The sequence below is a fragment of the Capra hircus genome, chromosome 19, assembly GCF_001704415.2.
Source record: "Capra hircus breed San Clemente chromosome 19, ASM170441v1, whole genome shotgun sequence".
Classification (NCBI taxonomy): Eukaryota; Metazoa; Chordata; class Mammalia; order Artiodactyla; family Bovidae; genus Capra; species Capra hircus.
Window position 1 is genome coordinate 10277693 of NC_030826.1, and position 12605 is coordinate 10290297.

Genomic DNA, 12605 nt, shown 5'->3' on the forward strand with positions numbered 1-12605 from the left:
ACCAGCCATGTTACACTTGAGTTCACATAATTGCAATTTTTTAAATTATAGGTCTGCTTTGCCTGTGTAGATGGGAAGGAGTTCCGTCTCGCTCAGATGTGTGGGCTTCATATTGTAGTACATGCAGACGAGTTGGAGGAACTTATCAACTACTATCAGGTAACGCATTGAAGTCTTTTATGTTAACTGAGATCTCTGTCACTGATATTCTCATCTTTAATTGCATCTTTCTCCTATTTAGGATCGTGGGTATTTTGAAGAGCTGATAACCATGTTGGAAGCAGCACTGGGACTTGAGCGAGCTCACATGGGGATGTTCACCGAATTAGCTATTCTGTATTCTAAGTTTAAGCCGCAGAAAATGAGGGAGCACCTGGAGCTGTTCTGGTCCAGAGTGAATATTCCTAAGGTAACTAACCTTTCATTGTAAGGCAACTCTATAGCTAAAACTAATACTTCAGTTTTGTTTTTTTTTTCTATTAACTAGAATTAGAGACCCATATCTAAAGCAATTAAATCTTCCTTGTCCAGGTGCTAAGAGCTGCAGAACAAGCCCATCTGTGGGCAGAATTGGTGTTTTTGTATGACAAATACGAAGAATATGATAATGCCATCATTACCATGATGAATCATCCGACTGATGCATGGAAGGAAGGGCAGTTCAAAGACATCATTACCAAGGTGTGCACCTCTTTAGAAAACAGTCTTTAGAAGGAGGAAGCTCACGAGGAAATAACTCTACCTCATCTATGGATTTTTGCTGTCTTAGGTTGCCAATGTGGAGCTATACTACAGAGCAATACAATTCTACTTAGAGTTCAAGCCACTGTTATTAAATGATTTGCTGATGGTGCTGTCTCCACGGTTGGATCATACTCGTGCAGTCAATTATTTCAGCAAGGTAACAATTTTTAAAACCTCAAAAATTCATAGCAAGAAACTAAAGATGTTCCTGGATAACTTTGTCCATTAGCAATGTACTACATTTGTAACATACCCTTCTTTTAAAGGTTAAACAGCTACCACTGGTGAAACCCTATTTGCGTTCAGTTCAGAACCACAACAACAAATCTGTGAATGAGTCACTGAACAACCTCTTTATTACAGAAGAAGATTATCAGGTAAAACATTTTGGTTCTTGCACATATTCTCAAAATTCACAAAATTTATTTTTTCCTCAAAATTTACAATTCTCAAAATTGTAAAGTTGGTATGTTTTGCAGTTAAAAAAGCCTATCATCCCTTAGGACTGTAAACAGTAGGTACTTGTATGCCTTGGATCTAAATTTATCAGGTTTTCAGGATTGATAAACATGATGTCTTCTAATTAAATGCCAAGTTTGCAGAGTCCAAGTTAATGCTTTAGAAAAATACTATGGTTACTTCATCTGTAAACATCTAGATTGTAGATTGAGTTGAAAAGTTTTTGATCTCTTAAACTAGTTTATAAACCTTATATGGTATTAACTTTTTTATTCACTGTTTCTCTTGCCCAATAGCTTATTCAGTACCTGTCTTTTAGTAAACTTTCCTTTGTGAAGAATTTTGCAGAAATGTAAAAAAGTTAAGGTTAAGCTAAATTGCCTTTTCTTTCTCTTCTTGTCAACATGGTTTTCTTTCAGGTGCAGATCCAGTGCTGATCTCTGTGACTGAATACCATGTTGAATTGTATCAGGAGTTTCCCTAGGGCATAAAATCTTACCCTCCAAATTAATTTGCAGTTTCATAACCATTCAAGTTAGTTCTTGATACCAAAAACCTTGGAGAAAATTGTTCCCTAGAAATTTTATAGTGCCTTCAAGGACCTTATTGTTAAACAGTTAGATTGAGCAATGTTGATACTTGTTCATAGTATAACTTTTTGGTTTGATTCTTGAATCTAGGCTGTCTTAATTACAATAATGGCTGATTGATCAAGTCTTATTAAACATTCATCATGCAAGATACTGATCACATTACACGCAGTCAGTTATATACAGTAACGGCTCATTGATCAAGAATGATGGAACATAAAATTTAAACTGAAATACTGGTTTGGCATTTCAGTGGCTTTGTTTTATTTTTTAAGGCTCTGAGAACATCGATAGATGCTTATGACAACTTTGACAATATCTCACTTGCTCAGCGTTTGGAAAAGCATGAACTCATTGAGTTCAGAAGAATTGCTGCTTACCTCTTCAAAGGCAATAATCGCTGGAAACAGAGTGTAGAGCTGTGCAAGAAAGATAGCCTGTACAAGGTGAAGAAAGATGGTGGGGTGGGCCTCTTAAGCCAAGAACTAGATGATCTGTGTGAGTCCTAAGATGGCATATTAGAAATGATTATGGTCTATAAAGGTATTAGTTTTTGCAAATATGGGAATTGCCTTTAAGCTCCCGGTTGAGGAGATGATAATTATGTCACTTCTTAATGTTGGAGGCTGTCATATGCTTCTGTCAGACCTCTCTGTTAAAAAGAGAATGCTTTCCTCTGTCTTTTCCTTTTCTTTCAGGAAGTCCTTAATTTAAATGATATAACTGAGTTTTTTTTCCCCCGTTGCGTTATTTAATTTATCAGTTCATCATATTTGAATTTAATGTTTGACTTTCTTCCTTTCCTTTAAATAGGATGCAATGCAGTATGCCTCTGAATCTAAAGATACTGAATTGGCTGAAGAGCTCCTACAGTGGTTTTTGCAGGAAGAAAAAAGAGAGTGCTTTGGAGCATGTCTCTTTACTTGTTACGATCTGTTAAGGCCAGATGTTGTCCTGGAAACTGCATGGAGGCACAACATCATGGATTTCGCCATGCCCTATTTCATCCAAGTCATGAAGGAGTACTTGACAAAGGTAATGGCGCCTCTGAGAACTAATCAGCCTGAGGATATGTAGAATCCGTGTATAGACAATTTTGTTTCCAAAGGTTTTCTCTAAATAATTAATTTAGTTATCATGAAATATTCCTATTCTCCAGTAGTTTTTAATACCTGACAAATGACATTGAATGGAAAGGTAACTCAGACATGTCTTGGCAGAATGTTTATACTCAGAATACCACAGAATGTATTTCTGAGCGGCACATAGTATTACGTCCATATTGTATGGGTTTCTGTCTTTGTTTTTTTTAAACATTTGATAGAAACATTTTGTGTCAAAATAATGTCTTCCTCAAATCAATTCTTGTAACTCAGATGACCATTACTTAGTAGTGTAAATTCCCTTCTCTTTGGTTGGTTCTTGACTTTAATACGTATGCCTGTTTCCCATGGGAAAGCTTCAGCTGTATTCTTAATGTCCTGTTAATCTTCTCAATATTTTGATAGTTTAACCCCTTATTAAAAAATATTACAGGAGGTTAACAATTAATGACACATTTCCTAAAAGTGCGTTAAACAAGCTGGGGGTATAATCATCTTATAAGATTAACTTATTCTTCTTAGTATTTGTTTTTGATGTTAGGATGTTTTTACCCTGTCCTGCTGTGGAGCATTTTAAAATGGTCCTAAAGGATCCATTTTGTCAAAGCAAAACATGCTTATTAAAGTCAGTTTCGCGTCTGGTCTTTTCAGCATGTCTGAGTTAAAGGCGTGTGTCAGGGTGGGAGGTGCACTACTAACAACCCCCAGTGTGGCTGAGCATTTCCTTGGGCTGCCATCCAATTAGATATCATTGTGTTAAGTTACAGTTGTTTTGAGAATTAACATTTTTCTGTGTAGAAACTGCTTAAATCCAGTGTAAGAGGAAAAAGAAAGTTGTCTTACCTTAGCCACAGATGAGAATAGCTTCTTTTCTTATGCATAATGCCAACTTGTGAGACCTGGCTCTAAGCTGCTGTTAACCGAAGTGCTGTAAATTTTACTAGCGATTAAGCTGCTTTCTTTCACACTTGACTCTAGCATAAATTCTTCTGCAATAAACTCTGAAGTTAAAAAAAAAAAATTCTGAGTTTTGCTCCTAGTATGCCCTTTATTTTCACTTCTCTCTTACCTTTTTTAGTGGTTAGATGTTTCTCCCCTAAACCTTTGTTGCTGATTCTACCTTTTTATGCTCAATATGGAATTTGATTTTTTTCTAAGCTGCACCTTCTGAATTCCTTTGCAGGTTGATGCAATAAAGGAAAAGGTGAAAGTTGATTCTTTTCCATCTTTAAGTCTGGAGGACTAAGTCTAAGGAATTTGCATGATTTTTTTTCCTTCCTTTTCTACACTGCTGCTTCTGCTTTTTCCCCCAATAAATTTTCACTAAAGCCTCTGCAAGTCCCTTAAAATATAACTATAATAGAGCTCTAGGACATTAGTAGATGTTTGCTACTAATCGGCTAATAGGCTTTAGGAAGGGCAGGAGGCTAATCAGTAGTTGGTTCACAGTCTCTCTTAAATATATTATTAAAAACTGAGCATGTTGAGTTTCCATATTAATTCCAAAGTTCCAGGAGATTTCTCTTCCCTGTCAGGGTATCTGGACCATAATAGGACTTATCAATATCCTAAGTAAAATTAAACAGCCTCTGGTATTATTTTGTGAGCGTGCCTGACAGTTGTTGAATTTAAATATGTATATATATGCCCTAAAAGGCTTTTTGGGGTTTTTTGTTTTTGGGGTTTTTTTTTTTTTTTTTTTTTTTGGTATTGAAGGACTGTGATCCAGTTTCTGATCTCTTGATTCTTACTAATTTTTTGCTGAAAGTAGATACAAGAGATACTAGCTGCTTCCGAAGAGACTTTCCTCATGTTTCTCCAGGTGTCCAGTTCTTATGGTGCTAGTTCATTTTCAAGAGAAATCAAAACTTTTACAATCATCAGATTAGCTTGCTATAATTGTTGCTAAGCAACATGGATTATTTCTGTAAAATATGGAACCATATTAACTTCTGCTTTCTATAATAAGGTACATCTCTGAAGCTACAAATTTGCTGTTACTCATCCCTTTGGCTTGTCCAAAGTCAAATTTAGGCACCTTTTGGTTGCTGCTTCCTTCATTGGCTTGTCTCCATCCCCATATAAATGAAACAAACTTATAAACTTGTGTCTGGTATCAAATTATGGTGAGAAAAGGGTGGGAAGATAAAGGACAGTTAAAACAATTTAAAATAATTTGGAGGGGGGAACAGTGCCTTGGAATTACGTTGAACCAAACTGGAGTCACCATTGGAACTTAGGGCAAACCTGAGTAAAATGCATTGTGTGTGAGGCCCTTCAGCAGCTAGTAAGCAAGGCAGTTAGAAAGCGTGTGTGTGAAAAATAGGTAATTGAACTGCAGTGTTATGCGTTGTTTTAAATCAAGCATGTACAAGTCATTGCAATTACATCATACTACTTTTGAAGCTCTTAAAGCATTGCTGTGGGCTGTGTGTGTTTCTTGAGAGCCTGTATAGCAACAGTCATCCTCAGATCTCACTTCTTGCTTCAGTACTTTTGCCTTTTTTCATGCACACATACACCAAAATAACTGACTGCATGTTAACTTTCCTCTGCAGCGTATTGCAGTCTCTGTGGAAAAGCCTTTTACATTATCATGAATATTCAGTAGTACAGATGGAACTGAACTCAGTGACATGCTTACCTGTAATTTTTCTTTTTTAATCCAAGGATCAGAAACTTTTGTTACAGCTCTTAACAAAAGCTTGTGTTCATAAAAGCCTTCTCTGCTTTTCTGTTTGGAGGAGTCCAAATTGGGTCATTGGAAACAATAATCGGATATTGCTGAGCCAGAGGCTGTCCCATTAAATAGAAAAATCAATTTTTGCTTAGCATGATGCTCCTCCTTCACAGTTGTTACTTTTTGTTTTGTCTCTATGCCCAACCTGCCTATGTCTGTGCCTGGGCATTATTACATTACTAGCTCTTCTAAATCTTTAACAGACTTCTGTCTTCAACATCCGACTCAGACATTAACTTTTAAACACACGTTCACTTTAGAATCTTTTCCTTGAAAGTCTGGCAATGTGTTATTCAGTGGGTTTTTTTGTTTGATTTTTCTTCTTAGAAGTTATTAATGTACACTCATCCATGTACTTTTTAAAAATAACTTCTTTAGCTCACTCTTGGATACTTAGCAAAACCCCATCTGACTGTCCTTGGTGGCACAGATTGTACTTTAGATTAGAGAGGTGTAGTGATTTTTGTTTTTAAGTTTGGGTGCCAAACAGTGAGTGTTTCTTGTGGTGCTTATACTCCATAGTAGTCTTTAATTTGATAGTGGGGTAATTTTAACACATGAGCCCTTAGGTTATAAAATTAAAAAAATGAAATACTCAAGCAAACTAATAACCCATCTTCCCAGGGTAGAAAAACCACATTTTATCTGAAGGTGTCTGAGTCTGACTCTTACCACTTTTCTCACATTTTGCTCCCTGACAAATTAGGGTAAATTAGACCCACATTCAAGATACTCACTATAAAACAATTAAAATACATGTAACATACTGTCCTAACCTTAATGGCCTGTGTAGGATTGAAACACTGTTTTTAAAATAGTTGCAAATAGAAACTAGGTTCTGCTTTAACCTTTCTGGGACCAAGTCTTTAAAGCCTTTTCACTGAAGTCCTGCATGTCTTTTTTTTTGTGAGTGATTCTTCACTATTCGCCTTTTTGAAGGACATGGAATGAACACTCATAAAAAAGTTCTGCACTCTGCCTCCCCATCTCAGCACCCCTAGGACTTTGAAACCCTCTAGTAGTAGATAACACTGAGATTTGAAATTCAGTTTTACATCAAGTGTAATGCTATACCAACGACAAGACTATATAGTCTAAAAGACAGATACAGCCCAGTTTAAAGGCGAATGGAAGTGGTATGGGGGAGATTTCCTGGTCTGTGTCCTGCTGCCATCTTCCCTAGTCCTTCACAGAATTCCAGATTCCAAGTCATGCTAATGCTAGAAGGAGCTTTGTAGATTTTCTCATTCAGCTGACTCACTATATAGACAAGGAAATTTGAGGGTCAGTGCAGTGGTTTGCCAAGGTGACACAACTAGTTAGGGAAGGATCTATGTATTCCAGCTCTTTTCTTTCACTAATATGTTTGGACTCCTCTAGAGTATTATTTCTGTCTGATACTATCCACTTTTATTTAGAATAGCTAGTGTATAACAGTCATTTACTTCTTGGGCTTAATTAAAAGGTAAACATTTCTTTCTCTAAGAAGTTGGGGAAAAATCAGGCATTCCTTGGTTACTTAAAAAACAGAGCATTAACACATGCAGCCTGTCTTTATATAAAAAAGATTAAATATGGAGCCACTTGAATCTTAAACTTCAGCCTGCACATAATCAATATTGACAGAAGCTGTGCACAGTTGGCAAAAAAGATAGTTGGTTCTGCAGACATACTTACCTAATCACAAGACTTGTTTCACTTTTTTGAATACCGTTTCCTTTGGGGAAGGAAGTCTTGTCCAGTCATGAATTCATCATTGTTATCTTTAGTAGGGCTAAACCTTCATCAGAGAAAGTGGTTCCTTCTGGTTGTCTCCCTCCCTCAGGCTGGCTGCATCCTAGCATGCCCAGTTTTAGCCTGGCGTGAGCTTTTATGGCATTTATAAATCCCTCCTTCCTGAGGGTTTATAATGACAGTGCTAAAAATCACCTTGACTGAAGTATGAACATTGCCATTGAATTTGAAGGGGCCTGAGAATGTTCTTTCTACTCTAGTCTGTTTTATTTTGACAAAATTTAACATACTAAGGCTTTTCCACTTTCTGCCATAAATCTAGGTCTATAATACTTTTGAGGTTCTAATTACCATTACTTGTTTTTCTCTAGGTGGATAAATTAGATGCTTCAGAATCACTGAGAAAAGAGGAAGAACAAGCCACAGAGACACAACCTATTGTTTATGGTAATCTCTTTCTCTGCTTAACCTCAGAAATATAGTAGACAAACAGTTCATTCTAAAGTGCAGAAGGCTCAGTAAGTTAAGACATAAGCCTCTACTGTCATTTTTTTTTTTGAAAACAACCTTAGAGCAGGCATTGACCTTATTCACTAAGATTATTTTAAACGCAAAAAAATCTCAAAAAACAGTTTGTTGAGATCAGAACCTGATTTATCTATGGCCTGATCATGAGTTACTGACAAAGAATTATTGGTGAATTAAATTTTCAAAAGTGGAGAAGGTGAGAGAACATGCCACAGTCATCTTAAGTATGCTTTACAGAAGAGGTGCATCTCTTTAAATTCTGACTGAGACAGATGACTGAGTAGCTTCCATTTGAAGATTTTCCAGAGAGGATTTTTAGACTCTGAATATTTAAGGCAATTTAATGTTTTCTTACTTGTGCCTTTCTGAAATCCTTCCCCTTTCCATTTCTCTCCCGGAGAACAGAGTGATTTGAGCAGTGAAATTGAAGGGTGTAGGTTACAGCACTTTAACCAGGTGGTGTTGGGAGGAAGGTATACAATTACAACTATTGTATCTCAGCCTGTTAAAGGAAATGATAGTAAACAAATCTATTGTGGCATTATTTCCATTTTTTACTTTACATAAAAAGGACTTTGGGAATTTAGAGGACAGGGTAGTTTTGATAAAGTTGGAGAACATAAAGTAGATTCTTAGAGATGGGAACAAGATGTTTGACATATTTGTGATAAGAAACAAGGTAGAAACAGAGTGGATGTAATAATTGGGGGAAGCTACTGAATTTGGCTTCTCTTTAGGTTGTTTAAATGGATAGTCCTTGTAAGCAGTTGACAATGGGGTTGAGCCAAAGACAGCTGTTGACAGTGCCACTTCTTACCCTTCCACCCCCCGTACCACACACCCACATACCCGCACACACCCCAGTCCTGGGTAGCTGGCTATGGAGAAGCATGATGTTAGAAAGAACTAGTCTGGCACTTTGTCAGGCAGCTGCCTCCTGCCCCCCATTGCCTTGAAGTTCTCTGCTCTTTATTAGAGATTTGCACACTCATCAGGTTTTTCTTTATTGTTCTTGTTTTCTCACGATTCCATTGTGATATGAAGAAACTGAGAAGCTTATGAAAAAACAACATGCTTATGTTGTTCAGAAAAAACAAGTGGGGTTGAAATTTCAAGGTAGATTTCAATAGCAAAGTTAGAAGTGTTTTTTTAACAAACTGCTGGTTCCTAGAGTTCATTCACTGAAAACAGTTTGGGTTTTTATTCACCGAAGGAGAGACATTAGGTCACTTGTGGGAGAAATACTACTCTGGATTTACATTAGAGAGGGAGATTAAGAGTACTTCTTTTGCAGGAGGTAGGGAGAGGTGTTAGGTATGTTCTTTTATTTAGCCAGTTTCTCCATAGGTCGGTTCCTCTGTACAGTACCTATTTAAACTTCATGAGAGTGTTAGCTAAGTATTTGAAAGAGGTTAATGTATTTCACACCTAATGCATATTTGAATATGTCTTAACTTGTTCTTTTCGGTACTGGATGCTTGGTTTTGTTACCATTTAGACACATCTAAATCAAGAATTTAAACCTTAACTTTAAAAGTTCAGTTGTGTTAAAATGTATCTTAAAAAGTTGTTTTCCTGGGCTAATTATATTGTCACCAGATACAGTGTGCAAACGCCATGTGGTGGTGATAGGCTTACTGCTGACTGTGCTGCCTGAGCGTGTTGAGCGCGCATGTGCATATTGCTTTAAATGACATGAAGTAACATCATTACTTATACAGTTCTGGCCCTTGGCCCTGCATGGTTTTTGTTGGCTTTTTAGGCAGGACCCTTCCTGGGGTGATTGCCATGCTGAAATTGAGACAGTCAGTCAGAAGTGGCCCCCCGCCCCCCCAATTCATTCCAAGTTGCGGTCTTGCTGCTGCAGTCGGGGTCGGGGGTGTGGCCGTCCTGCGGTGCTAACAGTCTCTCCTGCCTCCTCGCCCCCGCCCTGCCCTCTCTTCTCTTCTGTAGGTCAGCCCCAGCTGATGCTGACAGCAGGACCGAGCGTTGCAGTCCCTCCCCAGGCGCCTTTTGGCTATGGTTACACTGCACCAGCCTACGGGCAACCACAGCCCGGCTTTGGGTACAGCATGTGAGACGGAAAGCTGATCCTGTAGTCACCTATTTTCGTACCGAAACATCGTCTCTACCCGCTTCTCAGTTTATAACAGGGGAAACAGGCACATGTTCTTGTAACCTTTATTTCATGAAGGACTACTTTTTGTTTCTAACTATAAACTCGGATCACCTATGTTTAAAGCTTATTTCACATTCCGCATCATTTTAGAATTTATTTTCAAAGGGGAATAGTTTCAATGTTTTATTCACTTGGGCTTTTCTTCTCCCCTCATTCTTTGAAGAACTGCTTAATACTCAATCTATTGTGGAGAACCTGATTTGCACTCTGTAGTGTTTAAAGGAAAAAAAAAAACCTCTAATATTGAATCTCTTAAATTTAGTGTATGTAAACAGCTTACAGTATGTATTGTCTAAATGCATTTAAATCTCTTTTATTCAAAGAAAAGCTAAAGCAAAAATACTGATATATGACCATGCAAGACTGTCAATGCCAACAAAGACAACACTAATGAGCATATCCTCCGTGGGATCGCAGTGCTCTCCAAATTGTTTGAAAAATGCATTACAGACAACTTGCCTGACTTTTAAATGAGCATAAAAGGCCCTCTAACCTATGCAGGTTTCCTCATTACGCATATAGAAAATGCTAGTGTGTTCTGCTCACTTCATATGTAACAGGTGCCCTTACGTTGTGCTGTATCCTGTGCTTTTTCTGTGGGACCATTCCATTCAGGAACAAGGAGCACCATGATTCCAATCTGTGTGTATTTACTAACCCTTCCCTGCGGTTTGTGTATGTTGGATATTGTGGTGTTTTAGATCACTGAGTGTACAGAAGAAAGACTTCAAACAAAATATTGCTGTTCTTCAGTTTTGTTTGTGGAATTTGAAATTACTCAAATTTAAAATAAATTACTGGACTGTGGAAGTAACATGGAGAATGGCAGTTTTACTTAAATCTCTCTTAAACCACAAGAACCATTTCATACTGGATACTCAGGTGGTACAGGGAGAAGGGGGCTACGGGCTGGGACATGGGAAAGCACCGCATCACGCTGTGTGTGTTCCAGTAGTTCGTGAGGTCCATGCAGAGGTCAGAAAAACCCATCAGTGCTGACGGGGGCTACCTCCATCATTTTAACCGGGCAGCACTTCAGCTGTTTATCTGAGCATTTCATTCAGATGAAGAGATCATGGATGTTTAATTATATTAACTTGAAATAAGAATGTATAAGCACATAGTCAAACATGCTGTTCTTCACCATGAATTGTAAAGGCCTTCAAATTATGAATATTTTAAGTTGATTTTTTTAAACCAGTGTTTGAATTCAAGTTTTTTTGCATATGATTGAATATTACTCTAAGTTCATTTCACAGTTAATTCTCAGTAGAGTTAGAGAGCCCCCACCTAGCTTTGTATTGCTGTAAAGTTGAGTCATTGACCATAAACTCCACAGAAGTGCTTTTTTAAAACTTAGAACTCCTGTCTTCCTCTCCCCACCACCTATATTCCTATAGGAAATTGCGATATTAGTTGGAAAAATCCCCTTTCATTTTTTGGTTTGTCTTAGGGACCATCTTGCTGCTCAGGTCCTGGGCATACTGGTGTTTCTCCTGGGTCTCTGCTCTCTTTCTTCATGTTTATCAACATCAAGAGGGAGAATAGTAATGGTCCCAGGGGACTCCTTCTCACAATCAAGATTTGTTCTCCTAGACATACTTTGAATCACCAGAATGATTTTTCTCTTTTCCCTTCCCTAATAGAAACAAGTTAAAATTCTTCAGTAAAGGTTTTCTTACAGCACAGTTAAGAATCTTTTTTAAAAAAACATAATTTTAACCTGGTGCTATGTCTGTGATACTGAGTTGCCACTTAAACCATCCATAATAACGGGCTATAGTAGAAAGAGAAACTGCAGCAGTGTATTACTTAGGCTTAAATTGAGAGTAAGCTGAACTTCTGAGCTTGTTCCCTCACATGTATGTTAACACTATGAATACTTTGCAGGATTATTTGGAGACGTGTTTAAATCACAAAACAGGTAGCTCAATACTGGGCAGTAATGGGAAAGAGGTTAATAGGAAACTTTCAAGGTAAACATGTTTTCAGTGATCCTCCTCAGAATCCAAATGTAGACATTATACAGAAAAAAGGTGGTAATTGTTGGCAGTCATTTCAACACAGACATTGGTACGATAGCAAGAGATTGGCCTCCATGTAAGGCTGCTTTAAATTTCTGTAAGTTGATTTAGTCATGCAGATATCTCACTGTAGTGGTTCTCAAACTTAGGATCTGTCTGTACTCAAAATCATGCAAGTTTTTTTTTGAAGATGTAAAGCTATTTTTATTCATAGATGACCTAATCTTGTATGAAGAAAATCCTAAGCATCGTTTTTATAAAAATAACTCTTTAAAAAGCTTGTTTAGCAAGGTCTCAAAATTACAAGAGCAATAAAAACAATATGAAATTTTGCAAAACGAGAATCGAAGAGTATTAACTAGTGATAAATTTAACAAAAGGTAACTACAAAATCATGCTGAAAGAAACTGAAAATTAAAACAAATGGAGAGAGAAAATACATTCATGATTCAGAACTTGTAAGATGCCAATTTCCACCAAAAATACCTACAAAGTTGATGTAAT

The 12605-nt window shown here is 37.3% G+C and overlaps 1 protein-coding gene across 4 annotated transcripts in view; it reads left to right on the forward strand.

Moving 5' to 3' along the window:
* CLTC (clathrin heavy chain) overlaps positions 1-12605 on the forward strand; it is a 68634-nt gene that overhangs the window by 53244 nt on the left and 2785 nt on the right. Inside the window, exons 24-33 of one of the 4 annotated variants that reach the window (XM_013971797.2) lie at positions 52-159; positions 242-409; positions 532-681; positions 770-901; positions 1011-1121; positions 2069-2239; positions 2607-2828; positions 4080-4100; positions 7742-7817; positions 9852-10897. In XM_013971797.2, coding sequence (XP_013827251.1) covers positions 52-159; positions 242-409; positions 532-681; positions 770-901; positions 1011-1121; positions 2069-2239; positions 2607-2828; positions 4080-4100; positions 7742-7817; positions 9852-9976 — 1284 coding nt within the window. In that variant the 3' untranslated portion in view covers positions 9977-10897. Of the gene's footprint in view, positions 1-51; positions 160-241; positions 410-531; positions 682-769; positions 902-1010; positions 1122-2068; positions 2240-2606; positions 2829-4079; positions 4101-7741; positions 7818-9851; positions 10898-12605 lie in introns of those variants that run through there. The other 3 variants (XM_005693123.3, XM_018064141.1, XM_018064142.1) reach the window with 3 other exon arrangements.